Genomic DNA, 21,057 nt, shown 5'->3' with positions numbered 1-21,057 from the left:
CCGCACTTATCTGCGCGTACATCGCCGATCTCCATCTCCCACCCATACCACTCTCGCCATCACCAGAGGGACCAAGGAAGGAGGTCGTCTTTTGCTGTAAACACCGGCCATTATTCGCGGCACCCGGAGCGTGCAGGGTCCGGGACGTTGATTAATCGACCGCTCGGACAACTGTTGATAACAATCGAAACGCAGGAAGATGTTGCATGGATCTTGTCGCGTCTGGTGCATGAGGATTTGCATGTGCTTAAGCAGCTGAGCGCTTCCGCATGGTATGCATTTTCATGGTGAAATGCTCTACTTGACCTGATCCAACAGTTACGAAACAAAATTAGCTATACGTTCAATAAAATAATTCTTATTGAATGTTACAAGAGAAGAATCTGTCCCGATATCAACAAAATTAGGTAGATTTTGAAGCAAGGAAACTGAACATGTAGATAAAAAATATTTTTTTGCAATTATTTTTAGTTGATTTTGCTAAATCATTAAAGGTTTTAAATGCAATATATTTTAAATAATTTGTATCAAACTTTACAGAATATGCTTGAGGGATGTGTAAATCTTAAGCAGATTTAATTTCATAATTATGTAGCTGTTTTCTGAATTTAAATTTAGTATTTATAATCGATTTTTCCTCTAGCAGTTTTTTGGTTACTATTAATAATGCATATTTTGCTAGAATAAGTATATGCAAAATTTTAGTTAGCATTTATATATTTATATGTCTTTTATGTGAGCATCAAAAGATTAATTTAAGAAAAATTATAGCACTATTTTCAATTTACTTTTAAATTCCCAAACACATGACATATATTTTCCTGACATTCAGGTACTTCTAAAAATACTTTATACGCTGATCTTCGATTTGTTGTCTACGAGTATTAACAAAAAACGATAAGATGACTGTGTAAAAAAACCTTTTATTTTTATTTATTTTTTAACTTTTATCCATTTGTCGGAAAAAAATATTTTTGTTAATAAAAACGCAAATTTTTTTCTGATACTATCGGTATGACAAAATGAAATATTGATAGTAATGAAGGTCAATTTTTGGTCCAATACCGGTATTACTAATATCCGTACAATCTTATTGCAATCCCTATATGTGACTTTGCAGCTTAATAGATAGTATAAATTACCACAAATATAATGTAGATATTAATAGCAGACCTGGAAAGTTTAAGTGTTTTCAGTGGCGTGTCGAGTTGTATTATTGTCGGCTGTGCTTTCGGAAGAGCTACTTGGATTGTCTTGATATGTTCTCGCAGTGTTATCTGGTCGATCCGCTGATGTCTTTTGTGCTTTAGTGGCGTTTCTCATCGCGTCTTTGCTTCTGTAACCAAATGTCACATATTTTATAATGCAAATTAGAGACAGCTCTGGCGAATAGTAGACGAAGATGTTTGCAAATGACACATTTACATAAACGGTTTATATAGTCACGCTGGCGATCGAGAAGCAATGGGTAAAAAACAATGGTTTTATGCGCGTATTGCGCGTTTATTATGCGCGTTTTATGGATGTATTGTCTAGCGCGCGTCCTTTCCAAACAATGAGTAGTTTTTTGGTAGACTTTCTAGAGACAGATGTTTTATTAGGTGATCAGTGGAATATGTTTTAAAATATAATATTATGCTCACGAGATATTTTTTGCAATATAATGAAAAAATCTTGCCTTACTTTTGTTATAAAATGGTCGTTAGAATGATCTATAAATAATATTAAAAAAATGCAGGTGGTTGAAACACCCACACACTAAATTTTAGTACGTATAATATGCTGCTAAAAATATGGATACTCTAAAATTGTGGTAAAAATGGTAATGATCTAATCGAAATACCAGAAAACTGTTGATTCATGGCGTTTTTTTTTGCTCTTCAGTTAATTCTAAATTCGATTTACTTTAAATACAGAATGCGTTGGAAGATTATCTTATATTTTGTCAAGCAGAAAACCCAAAATATTTATAAAATATACTACATATTAAATGATTGAAAGTTAGTACATATTATATTTTTATTCAAAATTTTGTTGCTAAGAGATTTTTTGTTTATTATATTTTATTTTCCGTAACTGTTATTGATTTAAAATTCCTGGCTATGTATTTTAATGATAAATGAGTCATATTACTTAATTTTATATTTATTTGTTACAGGTGGCGTACAGTGATGCATCGTAGAGGTGAGGTGTGATAGTGGAGCGCGTCCAGCTCTGGCGGAGCGCGCGTGACAACATGCGCTCCAAGCAGCAACCCAGGCCATCCTACCGCTGGCTGAAGCCGCAGGATAACGGTAAGATATCTAAATTATCACTTCGAAAAGCAATTTGCTCTCAAAAAACACAGTGTGTCGAAGACGGCTATCTTTGGCACGATCGCGAAATTACGACCATACTAAATATGCCGCGGTTGTTCTCGAGCCAAAGCTCGTCAGTTTTGGCGTTAAATATCGGATATTATATTGCGGTCCTGAAAATTTAACTTTAAAGAAGGTTTTAACTTTGCAAAAAACATAAAACATGGGTGGTCGAATTTAAAAGTATTTTTAAGGACGAACGCAAGACTTTTTCTTCAGTTTTTGCACAACAAAATTGTTGCTTTGTATCATCTATGCATTGGTATTTTATATTATTATTGTATTAACAGAAATGTACCTTAACACTAACGTTTCGAATATATATTCGCCATCAAGAGCATCCTAGACCTCTAAACACATCTCTCGCGCCATTATCAGTTTCGAATCCATCTCCACCCTTTCTTCTTCGCGGGGTGGCGGGCCATCCCCCGTCTCACGCATCCATCGCACACTGCGTATGACTTATGGCACCTTCTAGGACACAATACCGGTACTTTTGACGGCTATTCGAAAAAATTACAGTAATATATCGCCTCGCGCTCGCCGACACCACTTCGCATAAATCACGCGCGGCACTGTCTCCTCACCCCGTATTTAGATTTATGCTTCGAGCTGAACAATGAGAGAAGTGCAGCTGTATGCAATATTCGTTATTACCGCATCGAATTCCTCTTTCTGAATCCGCTGTTCTTTTTTGCACCCTTGCACCCAGCCAGCGATGGCTTCTCATCCCTGCGCCTCGCTTAAAGGAAATTTATGTCGCTGTTTGTTTCTCGTCACGACCGGTTATTGCTTCCCAGTTCGTGAAGGATCGTCCCTTATCGTGTAGACAAAAAACTTATTGCTACTTAACAGAAATAAGGTCTTACAGAAAGCAATTTGAGACCCATAAATACGCAATCGATCGATTCAAGGCCGATGGTGGAAAAGTAAATAATAAACTTATTTTGAGAATATCTAAATTTATATTAGGACGCTTCCATTAATATATATAAATATAACATAGCACATTTAAAAGTAGCCTGACTTTAAAATAAAATGTTTTATTAAGAATGTTTATCACTTGGTGATAAGATAAGTCGGAAATTGCCACATTCGAATTGAGAGTTTCATATATTCAAATCATTAGCTTTAATATTTTTGGAACAAACATAAATTTTATATATTATAAAACGCCGTAGGACTGTTCCAATATTGTTTCGTATTTTTGATTTGCAATTAATTTATTACATATCATAACATACTTCATACATGTTATTTTTTTACTCTATTGTATTTATTTGATTAAAAACTTAGACTTGAGCTTCTATTTTTAGATTTTAAGCAAGTGGAAAGTAGAAAAAATATTTTCTTAGTATAAAATTTGACTTGTTATATGATTTTAAATACCGTTTTTACCATATACGTGGCAAAATATTCTTTTATCTTAAGTTAAATTTGACTTAAAAATTGAATATCACAAAATTTATTAATCTAAAAATTTTTTTTATCGATTTTTATTTAATAAGCTACTTAATATTTTTCTATTAATTTTTACTAGATTTATAAACTTTTAACTATATATTATTTTAGATATAAAACCATTTATTGCACTGATTTAACTCTTATTCTTAAGTAATAATTTTCGTGAAATATTAAATTTTTGAAATAAAAAAAATATTTTTTGTTTTAAAATATCAGAGAAAAAGACTTATTTTACAAAAATTATTGCTACTGACTAAAGATTTTTAATTTAAAAATTTCAATTATCTACATATTTTTATCATAAATTAAAATTTTTACTGTTTTATTTATGTATTTTTACTATACCATATTTTTACTATACCATACTGTACAATTGATAGCATTGCTTAAAAAACTCCTATTAGGTTCTAATTTTTGTGAATTTTTAAAATATATAAAGCTATATTTTGTATAAAAATATGATATATTTACAAAACCATTTTTTACAAAATATTTATTAATAATTTTTTCTCTTGTAAGCTTAATAGTGTTATTATATTTACGGTTACATAAAAAAAAACTTAAATTATTTTTTTGTAAGAATATTTAATTTAGAATAAAGTGTAAATTTAAACTAATTATTTTACATTAAAAATAGATAAATTTACAATTTTTTTACAAAATGAAAAAGAGTTCGTGTATTTTACCATAAAATATAAACTCAGTTTCACATAAAAAAATTATAAATAATTATGTATTAAATTAAAAAATATGTTTCATAATAATTATATAATGAAAAACAGTATCAATTTTAATTTTATAAAAGAGATTGCTTTATTTTATTTGATAAAAACTTATATAACTACAACCTAAAATTTAGTTTTTAATTATTTTAATAATTGTTATAATGCAATAAATACAAATATTTGTAATTCGACATAAAAGGGAATTTTCATAGTGGTTTTTATACAAAAAGCTCTTACTTTTGAATGAATAAAATATTTACTATTTTTTTATAATATCATAAGCTTTAGAAAAAAAATATTATTTTTGCAATATATTAAAAACAAATATATTATAAAAAACACATCTTAGTTGTTGATTAAGTAATTAAATACTATGTTTTATTCCTAGTTAATTTAATTAATGGTTATTAATAATAAGCTTAGTAATTTTAATATTTAATTTGGGTTTTTGTATTTAGCTACAATTTATATTTACTTAGTTTATTACTATTATTCTTATCTAATCCCTTCAAATTACCTTTTATAAACTAAACACATATTAAATTAGCAACTTGTACCAAATTTTATTATATTATTAGTCTTGTAATAAACGTTTATAAATAAAAAATACTATGTTTCATAATGAATTCAAATAAAATAGAAAAATATTCGGAAAATAAATATAGCTAATTATAAACTTTATACGATTAATACTATATTTTTAAAACGATTTTATACAAAAAAATATGTGTTATTTAAAAAAGTAACATTTTTCATAAATCTCAACTAAAATTTTAGTGAAAATCCCAATATTTTATTATAATTTTAAAACAGAAAATTTTTTAAAGCGATTTTTTAACAATAAAAAATACTTGTTTAACTAAATTATTTATTTAGCTTTTAAAAAATTAATATATTAATAACTATGGTAAAACCTTCATTAGGTATTATTATAATTATAAATTTTATATTATATACATATATTAAGGAGCGATTTTGATATAAAAAATACTTTTCTACCTTAATTATATAATCAATTACCTTAATCTTAGTTTTAAAGAAATCAAATTATTACTATGTGTTAAAAAAAATCTTAAAATAAGTTAAAAATTGAATAGTAAATTAATATATTAATATTTTTAATACTCAATAACTTGATACCTAAACAATATTTAAAAATTTACTTAAAATTTATTTTCCGTGCAAAAATATTAAGATATTCACTCATTATTGTTTATTTATAGAGAATTAAAGTCCGATATGAAACTCTAAAATTTAGTATGGATCATAAGTTGATGTGATATTATTTTCTGAGAATAATTTTATATTAAACTATGAATAACGTATCTTATCGTCAATTTATTCTTAATCCAACTGTTCAAACATATAAAACTCATAATTCCATAACATATAACGTTAACGTCCCTCCAGGGAACATTAAGACCGATTAAGGCCGACTTACACAAAACAATACTCTGGCGACACTTACACTTATGACAACCCGTGGGGTTAATACATTTGCAGAAATATACAATATTATGCAATGGTAAATGCGAATTGCGTTTTGCAGATCTTTAGATTATAATATTTAGTTTAGAACGTTTAACTTGAGTCGTGTCTTAATCTGCCTTTAGAAAGGATTTAGCTCGATAATTAATTACATGGTATCAAGTCGATTGCGGAAAAGGTTAAAATAATTGTGCTTAAGTAAATGACGTGGGTGAATAACAGAAATCTCACGGTTTTGTAGATGTTGAACATTGATGTCCGGTTTTATAAATTATTATATGATTAATAATAATTTATAAAGGCGCTCTATTTTAAAAATAAAATTTTTATTTATAATAAATTTGTTAATATTACTAAAATAACATGGCAAAAAGTTATTATTAGCATAACCATCACTAGTTGGGTATTTCTTGATTTTATATTAAGATAGTACATTTATCTCTATTAACGCATCTCTCGCCGTAACGGAGTATTACAAGACCGCGGGCTTATCTACTTGAACGTTGATAACGATTATCGTCAATCACAGAGATTCTTATTCAATAATCGAATCGATTAGACGTTGGATATACATGTCCTGGGAGGCTGTGAGATGCAGTCGTAGAAATGTGGATAGACAACTTTTGACAACGTTTGAGATCTGCGCCGTTCACTATCTCTTATTGATTATGAATATGTGACAAAACATTTTTATTTGATGATGAAAGAGATATTGAATATCTTGTTAATAAATTTTAAAATTATTTTGTTGAATAAAAGTACGTAAATATTGATTTATATTTGAAAAAATTATGTGCTATAGAAAAATTGGGCTTTCCATCTATTTTGTATCTAAAAAAAGGAAAACCTTTCTACATTAGTTCTATTGTCTTTTAAGGCTCTTTAGTATATTTTAGATTTTACTATGATCCTTATTTTACTAATTTAATATGATATTTATCCCTATATAATAAGTAATCAGGAACAAAAATATTTTGACTCAATGGAGAAATTATTCAGACAGTCGTTTCTTAAAACTGTATTTTTTTATTATTAATTAGTATTATCGACTCTATATTAAGATTTATATATATTTTCCAAACGTTAAAGAGTTTTTGGTATATTATGATGTAGTGGTGTATTTAAAATTATTCAATAGTTATTTTCTGGGCTACTATAAAACGCAACAATTAAATGATTTAGTTTAAGAAAAGTTGACGTTGACTTAAGTTCTGTCAATATATTGTTAATCAGGCTACATTGAAAAATTTGTCATATTTTTATTTTGAAAACATGTTTATTTTGCGTATTTTATATATATTTTGGACTACTTAAAAATGTGTCATTTTTTTAAAATAATTAAATATAACTAAAAAAATATTCAGATTGACTTGAAGTTCTGTAAATATTATTCTGGATACTTTAAAGAAAATAATTTACTATATAATTAGAATCAAGGGTAAAATGCGTATTTTTAATATATTTTAGGCTACTGTTAAATGCATTAACTAATTTATTTGATTTTAATGAAACTCATTGAATTTTTATTTAATAATAATAATAATGATTCGGAAGTTATTTAAATAATAATGAGGCGAATTTTATGTGTATTTCATATATATTTAAAACTACTTTTTACAACGCCAATATAATTTTACCTTAATTTAAATAAAACTTTTTTTAATAAATTAAAAATAATGTTTACTTTAAGCTCGGTACATATTATTTTGGCTACTTTACAGAAAATAATTTATTTAATAATTGAAATCCAGGATTATATGCTTATTTTTAATTTATTTTAGGCTAGTGCTAAATGCATTAACTAATCTATATGATTTTAATAAAACATATTTATTAAAATCAATTTTTTTTAATAATAATAGTGTATCAGAAGCTATGCAAATATTAATTAGTCAAATTTTATGTGTATTTCTAATTTATTTTAAACCTCTTTTTATTACGTCAATATTTAAATAAAACATTTTTTTTCGAAATAAAAAAAATATTGACTTGAAGCTCTGTAAATATTTATTTGGCTACTTTAAGGAAAGTAATCAGCGTTATAATTAAAATTATAGATAAAATAGGTATATTTGTATATTTTGCGCTACTTTTAAATACACAAACAAATTTATTTCATTTTATTAAATTTTTTTAAAAAAAAAAAATATTTTAAAGGTAAAGTTATTTTAAAATACTTTTTAATATGCTACCTGCATTTTTTTATTTAAATGAAACTAATATCAAATAATTACATAAGATAGTTTAGAGCTTAAAAATATTTATTTGCCTACTTATATGTTTTTCTTGTATATGAGCTGCATTTAAATGCGCTTTAAAATACAACTTTCAGCAAAAAAAAAATTAATGACATAAAAACGAGACTCATATTGACGACAAAAATGTTTTGCTAAAGGTCTCTCATTAGATCAACTCTTTTAAATTTAGTGGCATTTTTTCTGTATATTTCGGACTACTTTGTACTCAGTAAGGTTCCTTAAATATTTTTTCGGCTATTTTAAATTAAAAATAAATATTTTTAAAGTTTACGTAACATAAATTAGTCATCTTTGTTTAAATAAAACTTTTGTTAAAGCATACATCTCATATAAAAAAATATTCATTAGTCTACATTAAAGAGTCACGTATTTAGAAAGTGAAATTAAAAGTCATTATGCGTATTTTTATCCATCGAATAGTAATATAATTCATTAGAACATCATAATGAATATGTTAAATAGTAACAATTGTTAATTGACAACATTCTTATCGAGTTATTGTTATTGGTTATTTATTAAAATTTTATTAGTTTAATAGAAGCATAATAAAAATATTTGAGTAGCCGACGTTTTATAAGCAGAAATTTCAATAATACAAATTTAATTTATATTCATTAGAATAAATAATTAAATTAAAATACTGATAATTATTTGCATTAGAAATATGACTATGCGTCTCATTTTCATAGCAATCAATCACCCGAGCTAGACCAGATTGAATTCTTGCAACGTGACGCTCATTGTGCACACGTTTTCATTATTTAGAACCTGAGGTTTAGACCCTGACCTATCCTTAACGACTATCTTGCATGCCAACGTTTGCACGTTTTGGATGCCGCAGTAAAAGAAAGAAGAGCTTTCGTTTACGACACAATGCGCCGATTATGTTTAATTACTTTTTATGACTCACGTAAACGCTAAACTTTCATAATTAGGATTTTTTAATATAAAAAATATTTAATTATGAATCGCAGGAAATATTTTGCTTTATTCTAATTAAAAAAAAGTGCTCTTTCCACATCATTACTAAAGATTTTTTAGTCAGAACGTCAGGATGCCTTCTGAATCTTATTCATTGTTACGTTTATTATTTGTTTTAGTTATCACTCAACTGGTTCACATGCTTATGTTTTCCAGACGCTTTATCATCTTATCTGTGAGGTCCATGCTTTCACTTCGTGTAGAATAATATAAAGCACAATATACCATTCATAAAAACATTTCTAATCTAAAGTTTATTATTTAGTGTGTCTTCTTCTAGATCTGTCTTGAGTTTGCATATTATATTTATACTATAATTAATTCAATTACCATATATATAATTAAAGGGTAGGTTTTATATTGATTGTAGGTAGGAAAAGGCTGCATCTTAATTTGTTTTAGAAAATAATTTTGATCATATTTTAATTGAAAATGATCCATCTGAGCCCAGACTGTTCTGAAGGGTATAATGGGTGGTTTGTCCTGAAATTTATGAATTTACACAAAGCATCCGCGTGTTAATACGTCACATCGCATCAATCAGTCGGCATTAGCGGTCCCAGATTCGCGTACTGGTAGGGTTCGTCCCATATCGGATGTCGGCAAACAAATTTCTCGCGTTCGCGTTTGACAATTTAATTACGAATTATCGCCGCGAACCCGCCATTAGTGGCCTATAAATCAATCACACACTCGCAGTAATTATTTCCCTCGATCGATGCGTATGAGTATGGAAGCCCCCATGAATATTCATCATCGACATTGGACAGGTTGTATTTTTGGTGTGGACCAAAAAATAAACGAGCATTCAGTATGTGCTCAGTAGCAATTGTCTCGGGATATTTGTTTGCTCATCAATAAAATTGTAGATTTTTTTTAAATATATTTGTGAATATGTATTTATTCGCAAAACATAAGCTACCTATTATTTATATATAATTTATTTTGGATATACCCTGTAACCGTTACAGATGCTGGGGCAACTATAAAAAAAATTACCCTGTAAAAAAAAATAATTAATTATTCACTATTCTAATTTACAAAACACCAATGGTACACAACTGATTTTTAATCGCAATTTATTGTTGTTTTTTTATTACTTTGATATATAAAACACCAAATATATTTATGTGTGTGCATTAAAATTACTTACATATTTATATACTTGATGTTTAATAATATTTGTCCATAGTATAATATTTCTCGAAGCAATCTTTTATATGATTTTGAGTTATTGTTTTTCTTTCACCAGTTTATTTTACATAATATAATAATTTACTATATAGGAATAGTACCTATTTGATAAGCCAAGCCTAGTTTGATGCTAATACTATAACATATGTATGTTATAACTTCTCTCTTGCGTATTTATTTATTGCTTGTGTTAAACCTAATTGCATTATGTAAATATATTTTTTAGATAAGTATATTATCAGCAAGCAATAAAATCGTATAAAAATTCGAGTTTCATATTTTGGCAGCACTGTAAATCAGACAGCTGTCAATAATCACGCGTGTTTAAAGTGTCGTTTTCATGGTATATATTCATGGTATTTCATAAAATGCCATGCAATTTTCAAGCGAAATTTAATCAATAAAATCGTGCCGTCGTCGTCGCAGCGTACATATAAAGTCATTTTATATCAATATTTTGACTTATAATAAGTAAAAATCAAATGAAGCATATCTAAACCGAATTTTTCCCAATAGAAAAGTTCAAAAACAATTATTTCTTCTCAGAAATAAAAAAAATTCACGTCAAAAGCAATAAAATCGTGCCGTCGTCATCGCAAAAAAAAACAGTTAGTTATCTAGCGTTCATATAGTCTTGATATATTTAGTCTTACAATTAGTAATAAGCAGTGGGAGTGGGAACGCTCTTTACAGAGCGTTCCCACTGCAACGGCGTCGACACAATTTTATTGCTTTTGACGTGAATTTTTGACTTCTGAGAAGTAATAATTGTTTTTGCGTCCTCCTATTGACCAAAATTCGATTTCAATTCACTTTGACAAGTACTCTCACATCAAAAGTCTGTAGATATGTGTTAAAGATAGCTATAATATTTTTAAAACATATTTTAATATCAAATTACAAACAAAGTATGAAGCAATACGCGAGATGCGAAGACTGTCTGTACTTTTTCTTTTGCTTATTCTGATATTATTATTATTATTTTGCACTTGACCTAATGAAAGTTCTTAGGTTTGGGTTTGAATAGAAAATGGACATTTCTTAACTGTCAAATGGAGTTTCATGGAATATTTATAGCAGCATAGAATTTCACTAGTGCCTCTCAGTTGAATTATATTTTCGCTAGTAGAAATAAATATATCTACTGGTGAAAATGAATTTGCAATTCACTAGTCAAAATGTAGCTTTTCTGAAAAATACACATTTACTCTTATCTTAAGTTTTAACCTTGATTGTACTTGTAATTTTACTGGATAGAACTAGAAAAAAGAATACCAATTTATTAGCACAACACACTTAAATGCATAGAACTTTTGCAGACATACATGCTGGAAAATTAATAACATTTTATAATACAAAATACATAATTTACCGCAAATATCTACTGCAGCAGGTGATTTGCGTCTGAGAGTAGGTTCTGTGATCGTCGTTGGTTGTCAGTTTTTCTTTGTTTTCTTTCGTTTTATCTCTATTTCTAACTTATTTTAACTCTCTTGCTTTATTTAAGAAATTATTTTTTTATTATTATATTATTAAGTAGCATATTAAGTATCTTTAAATATGGTTTAGTCGGCAAATCTGTAAAATTTCCATTCGTTTGAAGTGAAACTGAATAATATATAGTGATATATTGTTAAATTTTGATACATGCTTGCGTGTTTTTTGAAAAAATCCAAGGATTTAAGAATCAAAACATGTTTTTTTAAAAACATTGTATAAAATTTTTTGTAAATATTGTCGTCTTAATGTTTTTTTTTTGATAAATATAATCAAAAAAGCAGGTTTCTGTCATTTATGACCAATTTCCCGTCAATCTATTTATCCATATTTTGTGTTTCAAACAACAAGAAGATTTTAAGGAATCTAACTTAAAACTACTTTATACGCTCATCCTTTATTGTCATGTCTACAAGTAATATTAAAAATCAATAGGACGACTGGATACAAAAAGTTTTTTGTCTAGTTTATTTTAATTCATTTACTATATTGTTAGCCAAAAAATATTATTGAAAATACGGGCGAATATTTTTTTCTTGTACTACCAAAAGTCGATTTTTGTCCCAATACCGGTATTACTGGTATCGGAATTATCGAAGTTTTGCTAGCCCTTTAGAGAAAAGCTACAAAATATGTTTATTAAATTGAGGCTCGGAGTCTAGGTGTAAGCCCAGGTATTTGACGCTTATTTTTCATTTTATTTTCATTATTACCTTTTTTATTTAGGTGGTGGCAAAGTTTCTCTACATTTTATGAAGATAATTCTTTCTGTTTTAATTTGGTTGATTTTTATTTTTCACCTCTCAAAATATTTATCTAAAATTTTTGTAATTTATTTCCGATTGGTTTAAGACCGTAAGCACTAGTTAAAATCAATGTATCGTCAGCAAATTAAGATAAATATCGTTCGTATATAAAATAAAGAGGAACGGCCCGAGCAAACTTCCCTGAGGAACTCCAGCTTGAATTTTACGCGAGGATTCAAGTGTTTAATTTTTAGTGAAACAACATAGCTTCTACTGCTAAGGTATGAGAATATTAAGTGTAGAAGATAGTCAGGGGGTTTGTTTTTGTTTAATTTATGATGCAATCTGTCATGCCATCGAAAGCTTTTTCTATATCTAACATTAGAAGTCCCGTATTATTTTTAATATTGAAATTAGCGCATATGTGCTCCGTTAAACTAATATGTTGACGTGTTGTCTAGTGATTTTCGCGAAAACTAAAATATTTGTTAATTATTTCATTCCCCAAAGGTTCTTTTAAGCCCATAAAGATTAATTTTTCAAATATTTTACTAAATGACGGTAGGAAACTGATTTTTGTAATTGACGATTGTTATATTTATGGGATTTAGATGTGATTTATTTATATAATATTATTTTTATTATAGGACATTTATTATTAATTTTAAAATATCGCAATAATATTTATTTTTGAAAGATTTATTCTTCTATAAAAATTTATTCTGCATAATATTAGTCTACTTTAATATCCTAAGTCGATAACACTACTTGGGTTAATCCCCTATAATTAGCATTATTTTATTTTCTGCTTCTGCTTTCAAGCAATATAGGTATTATTGTTTTCGTAGTTATATACCATGAAGATATCGTTTTAAACAAATAAAATATACGGATATGAAAAAAAAATCGGTACTATAGCTGCTAAATTTTGTAATACTGCTAGTATCGAATGTCGATTTTAGCCTTTGTTCCGGTATTACCAGTATCGGTAATATCCTAGTTATAACTTAGCATTGTGTTGTACTTCTAGGTTAACTCTAGCAGATAAACTGTATCTTTTTAATCAAATGAATTCACGATGTGAGCAAATATTTTTTTTAACTAGTTCAAAAATACATAGAATTATTGTATAATATTTAATTAATGTAGTAACGTTATACGTATAATTTGGGCTTATCATTCCATGTTGATCATTAAGATTGAATTATTTTAAGCTTAGAGCCAGGATATAATTGGTTAATGTTATTCAGACTCTAAAATACTTTTCTCATCACTCGTTACGATCAGATTTATTGTCGACACTACATCATGAACAACCTCAATCGGAAACTGCACCATTCGACCAGATTTCCTTGCGTATTTCACCAGCGCAAATCCCAATCAGTGCCCCCAGAATGTGGGACGTGGCCCTAAATATTGAATTGGGTTTCTCGTTCGGGTCAGTCATCGGGCGGATCGTGTGTCTTGTCCGGATGTATGGCTTTACTGCCACACGTGGCGTGCGTGGACTGTTTTCATCGCAATCCACCCCCGATCGTCCGCCCGACCCTCAATCGAAACGGTTATGGGGGTCGCGTGTGGCGCCATAACAACCCCCGTGGGCGCTATCGGTTTTCAATAAAGCAAAAAGCAGAACAGAACAGTCGTCCGCCGCGGTGGAGGTACTAGATGGAGGACCTCTTTCGTCCGCCGCCTCCTCCTCTTCCTCCTGTTTTATTGCCGGAGTAACAAAGTGCCGATTGCTCAAACCCTCGCAGATCTGTGCGATCGGGGGTGGTGCGTCCCCCCGGTTGCCACATTTAATTTCTGGCGACATAGTATCGAACAGAAATTAACGGCTCGGGGGCGACGCAAAATGCGCTAATGTTCTCGTAAAGCAGATTTATGAAGTGACCCTCATTGAGTGTGTGGTGGTGGAGGGTGGTGTGATTGACACGTGGATGTGTAAATCTGCGTTGATGTGGTGGATTTTATTTTAAAGGATTTGACACATTTTTTTGTGTAGGATATAAATGATGTGTATAAACATTTAGGAGGTAGTATTTTTTAAATAATAGGTAATATTATAATGGGGTATTGTAATTGACATATAACGTTATGAACACGAGATTAATTTGTCAAATATGACAGTATTTAGTTTGACAAGTGTTATGGTGAAACATTTTGTAATTGACGAGAAAACATTCTAACAGTATAAACGAATTAAATATTTTAAGACCCCCAAGGCAAGAATATATTAACTGTATTCGCTAGAGGAAATAGTAAAGAAATATTCTGTTTTATGAATTTACTAGCTAAGACATGAAATTGTTTACATATATTAGTAAAAAATATTACTGTAAGCAACTTTAGCTAATACTAAGGAAATATGGTCTTTTCAAATTAAAATTAGTTTGCTAAATATGTTTTGATATTTGCTTCTATAGACATAATAATTGTTTTTATTTTTAATAAATATGTAAAAAATATAAAATTATTTCTAAATAAAATATAAAATATAAATTTATATATCTATAAACATTTTAAAATTACCTATTTTTCGTTTTAGTACTTAATTTTTTTAGAATAAGTTCTATAAAAATGTATGTCAATTGGCATATGCTTGATAAGTTAAAATGTTTTTTTCTTGGGATCTTTATACTTGTTTTAAAATATATTTTTTTAAGTAATAAAATATAGCATTAATGACTTTTGTCAACCTTTAGTTTAAATTAAAACAAAATTTGTGCAATAGTCTTTAAATCATATTAAAGATTAAATTAAACTCTCGGTGAGCCCAGATGTGTTGATTGAAGTAAATGCAACATTTGTATTTCCACTTTAACCTTTTGAGTAGTGAAATAAATTATACACATTTCTTAATTTGTTAGTATACACGTGGGAGTAAGTTAATTTTATGAATTTTTTATATTTATTTATTAATATTTTATATTGAATTAGATAAAAAAACAATGATTTTAAAACATTATTGCTTCGATTTATTTTACTACTTTTTTGTATTAGTATATTTTAATAATTTATTTCAACACTTTTTAATATATTATTGGGCTTTTATGGATTTTTTTAATCAATTCAGAGGCTCTAAATATTTAAGAAAATTAATACAAAATATTTTTTGTAAGGCTCATTTATTTCGTACTCTTTAATTTACTGATATTATTTTCTATGAATTGAATTAAAAAAAATATTTATTAAATTAATGTTATATATGTAAATATATAACTATCTGAAGTACCTCAAAACAGTGAAAAATCAATCGCCGTACATGTACGGCGACACCGCTTAAAGTGTTGAAGGAATAGTCTGTATTAAATTCCCGTAAGCTTTGCTAGATTCGAGTTCAGGGCCTGTCAATAAAAGTAAAAAGGTCAATGAAACTTCTTAAAATAATAAGTTTAATGAAACTTATTTAAAAAAAAACGTTCAGAAAACACCAACGTCTTTTCTTTCTTCAAAGTCTTGACTATTCTTTAAGATTTGAGACGGAATTATAGTCTCGGTTTCAACCACCACAAATCAGAATTATTGATTATTACATATTTAGGTTTTTCCAGATTTTCCAAATCATACGGACGAATATTATGATGATTAATTCAAATTAAGCTTGATCGTATATATATAAGGTACAAAGAATATCTTATGAGCTTCTGCAGTTTATAGAGAATATAACATATTATTACAACAGTCTAGCTGTTTTATTAAGTATTTTTGTCATGAGCTAAATAAATCCGGCAACAATGGAATTTGTTTTTTCCACTGCATGATATTGAAAAATGCTTCTTGTCGTTTGAATAACAGTCGATTTACTTTAAAAGTTATTAATGTCATTTATATTTGATGTCTGTTTTTGTTAGGAAAATACATATATTTATTTTGGGAAAGCCGCTAAAACACGGTTTTATCTGCACATGCATAAGACCAGAATACATTAGTTGATATGACTATTTTATTGATCATGTGCATGCATTGAAGGTTTTTCTTGGTTTTAAGCCTTACGTCTCACAAAATAGGTATTGAACTATTTTATTTACCTACAAATAAAATTTCAGTTATGCTCAAAATATTTTAAAGTAGAGTTTTAGTATTTTTTGCAGAAGTTTATCCTTTATTTAATTTAATTGTATAGTGTTTACTTATCTAAAACATAGTCTTAGTTTATTCTTTATGGAATCAAATTACAAAATTTTACTCTGAAGTTCAAAAAAGCACAGTTTAAAAATATTTGTGTTAGAATAAATGATATTAGATTAAATATGGAATTTGCGTCACTTAATTAAAAACGGTTTATATTGTTTTATTTTAAATATTAAAGACATACAAATTTAGTAAATGTTAAATGAACTTTTTCTAAAACCTAGTTATATTTGTTTTCATAACTATAAACTAAGGTAAAAGCTTAGGTTAGGTACTTATTATTTTAAAATAAAAATATGTTGCAAAAATTACATGTAAAATAAAAATTATATTTGTACAAATATGATAAGGTTAATTTGAGAGATTTAATTGTATATTTTAAGTAAATGTCGAAGCATCATTTAATGATTTTTATGTGGTCTAAACTTTGATAAAATTTATATGATTAAGTAACCTTTTAAGATTAAATATAGTCTAGATATTTGAGAACATTTACAGTTTTTAAGAAACGTAGGATTTTTTGTATATATATATTCTTATTTTATTTGGTTTATTTATTATCAAATAATTTTTAGATATATTTTTAAATGGTCTTTTTAATTATTTTCTCACACTAAACCATTTTATTATAGTCTAGGAGATTTTTTACTTTGATTAACTCTTAGTAGACAGAATTAAAGTTGATTTTGCATATTTTATAAATTAAATTTTGTATAGACAAACTGATATAGCATTATAAAATACATGTTTTTTTTTTGTATTATTGTTCTATGACACTTGATTTTTATTTGATTAGATGAGCTGTTTATACAGCATTTTATTAAAACTCGCAATTATATTCGTTTACTTGCTAGTCAATCTTGCTGTGTAGTTATTAACTTTTTATTGAAAGCAATTCCGGTTATGAACCCTAAAGGCACGTAATTTAATAACGTCTAAACGGTCATGCATAATTGCAATATTTCACGTCTAGTTAAAAATATATAAATAATCGCGTCCATAAATCGTCTACACTGTAAGAAATTAACCGTAAATTACAATTTTTATTATTAATATAATAAACACACGTAATAATCGAGGAGAAAGTATTACATACACCGTTTCATTCGCGACCTCCATACACGTTATGCAAAAATTTAAAACATAGCTGCTCGTTTAATTTAATGCTTTATACATATGTGAAAACGGTAGGAATTAAATATGGATTTGCGAATATGCGATATTTTATGCACGTATTCGTGGAAAAGGATACTCGGGGTCAAGCACGTACGGCAGCCACGGCGCGTCACAACTTTTGCAATGTGTGTTCACAAATAGTGATAATTAACCATTTAACAATCCGTCTAGGATTCGAGGATGCCGATGAAGCCATCAGACGCCTCATGTGGCGCCACCGGTTACCAAACTGTGTGAATTCATATTTTTTTGCGAACAATATGAAATTGATCTTATCTCGCCTCGAATCTGAAGATTTTTTATCTATTGCTAAAACCGCGGTCTCTTGTATCTTAACTGTTAATTGGCGATTGACGTAAATCAGTAGTCGTAAAGCAAATCGTATACATTTCTTAAAACCATTGGTTGACCATCTTGACTGTAAATTGTCCATCAATATGTATATTATGTGAGATTTTTGCGAATATGTGATACCACGTCGGTGGCATATATTATTGCAGTAAAAGCGATTGAATTTTAATGTATTCACATTAATAAAAAAGATTATGGATTGTAATTAAACAATTATTTAAATTTTTGTGTGTAATATTGCTAAAAGTTATATAATGTTTTAAAGACAGGCGATACGAAATAGTTGATTCATTTCAGTGTCAGTGAAAGCAGCACTGCAAAATGTCTAAAAAACTGACCAACATGAAATAAAAACAGCTAAATTAAATAATTAATATATTATAGGATATTTTACAATTATTTTTTTATTATTTAAGAAAATATAATATTTTTTAAATTGCATTATTTATTATTTTTTTGCAAACTATGTATCAAACTTGGATATAATACAAACACCTGAGCTATTTAATTATTTTATTACACAGTATAAAATCATCAATAATTATAGTTTATGGCCAGTTTGACATTTAACGTATGTGTGAGTCGCGTGAAGGCATCGCACATATCAAATTATGATTAACGACAACTTTTTGGCGGCACATTAAGAATTTAGCTCGCCGTATCTGTATGCAAATCCGAATTAGCATTATGGCGATTTTTAATTTATTTGACGACAGGTCGTCTTCTTTTGAGCCATCGAGAAATTTCCGTGACGGCAGTGACGTTGACGAATTTAAATATCATAAAATAACCGGTGACCTTAGAATATTTCTCCCACATCCACGAACAAATTTCGGTCGAAACAAATTCTCATTTAAAAGTCGAAAGCTCGACTTTTGATCCATGGCAGAGGATGCATTTTCATAATGCAACTTTATGCAGAGTTTTTCAAAAAGCGTTACTAATTGGATACGCGATACTTTTATCATAATTGGCACGTCGCAATGCCGTCTGTGTTTTCGCAAAATTTAACTTTTGCGAACATACAACGCTAGTATTTTATATCAAATGAGGTGCTACCTAAATTAAAAATAATTGCTTTAAAGTAAAATAAAAATAGAGTTTTTTATCATAATATGCGATACTTGTTTAATGTGGATTTGAGATATCTTATTCTGACTAGATTATTGTAGAAATATTTTTATATTTTGCCTCAAAACACGCTCTAGCTTTGTGATGTTCACACTGTTTCGATCTATCTTTGCGAAATTGAGCAATATAATTTTTATATAAACTATATAAAGAGATAAATAGTAATACATATTTTTTATATAAATTAAAAAAATCAGACAAATAATATTATATAGTTTTGTTCCATTTAAAATAATTAAAATATAATGTCTATCATTTTTTTGCAATTCTCTGCTACATAAATATTTTTACGGTATTTATATTGAACTAATAAAATTTTAATAAATAACGAATAACAATAACTCGATCAAAATATTGTTAAATATAAACGACTGTAGCTATTTAGCATATTTATTATGGTTCTAATGAATTAAATCATTTATATCACTGTGACTAAATTATAAACTTAAATCTATTTTTGTGTGAGTACTTATTATTACATCTCATTATAGCACTTACTTATTAAACATTAAGCTTAAAATAATATGATGCTTTAATTCATAGTAATTAAACATATCTTAAAGGTATGTTACATTATTACAAATATTGCACAATAAATCAATTGCAAATCTACTAAAGTAACTTATTTTATATTATTGTAATATATATTAAAAAAATGATAATTAATATTTTAATTTTTATTAAATGATTTAATAGTTTTAGGAACATATTTTTCGTAATAAAAATATTATTTGGGTATAGAAATATGCTATCTACATTTTTATGATTCATAACCATTAATTATATATTAATGGTCTGTGCATATTTGTAGTATATAGTAATTACAAATAATAAAATATATGGATCAATAATTATATGTGCATTGACATTGAAATATATATTTACAAAAATACCTATATATTTTAATCTTTTATTAATATTTTCATGATTTTTAGAAAACATTTTTTTAATAAGAAAATTATTGAGGTGTTGAAATATGTTCTGTAATTAAATATCAATGTTATAATTATAATCATGGTAAAATATAGCAATTAAAAAATTATTTAGCATAGCATTTTTTTGTTTTAGGTACATTGATAATAAACTATATATTTATTAAATAATCTAAATACTTTAGTGAACCACCTCCCCCCCTATACAAGCAATATTGTAAACCTAGTCAATTCCTTTGTTTTAAAGATAAGGACTTGAATTTTATAGCATAGCGTAGAGCTCTTAATAACCCTTATAATATAAGCTAAAAAAATAAAATATGTTATTAAAATAGTTTTTTGCTTCAAAACAGGTTTAGTCGTTCGACCGGCCCTCCATACAAACGTTTATAAGACTTGCAGTATAGCTAGGACTAGTATTTCCTTTGTTTTACCGACTAAGAATTTAATTTTTGTCATAAAATAGAAATCTTAGGCACCTCTATATTTGTTAGAAAAATAAAATATGTCCTTTTTTTCCAAAATCGCGGCAAATTTAAAAACTTAAGCACTTATAACTTCATAGGATAAAATTCTATATACAAAATTGCTAAATATAAAACGTTTAAAAGCTAATTTTGCAT

The 21,057-nt window shown here is 27.6% G+C and overlaps 1 protein-coding gene across 2 annotated transcripts in view; it reads left to right on the top strand.

Moving 5' to 3' along the window:
* LOC148237161 (protein tiptop-like) overlaps nt 1-21,057 on the top strand; it is a 490,960-nt gene that overhangs the window by 168,864 nt on the left and 301,039 nt on the right. For both annotated transcript variants that reach the window (XM_088181923.1, XM_088181924.1), the window contains one exon: nt 2,159-2,294. In XM_088181923.1, the coding sequence (XP_088038049.1) occupies nt 2,237-2,294 (58 nt within the window). In that variant the 5' untranslated portion in view covers nt 2,159-2,236. The remainder of the gene's footprint in view (nt 1-2,158; nt 2,295-21,057) is intronic.

The sequence above is a fragment of the Plectrocnemia conspersa genome, unplaced genomic scaffold, assembly GCF_051122295.1.
Source record: "Plectrocnemia conspersa isolate PC_06_02 unplaced genomic scaffold, ASM5112229v1 ptg000003l, whole genome shotgun sequence".
NCBI lineage: Eukaryota > Metazoa > Arthropoda > Insecta > Trichoptera > Polycentropodidae > Plectrocnemia > Plectrocnemia conspersa.
This window is presented reverse-complemented; position numbering and strand designations above follow the sequence as displayed.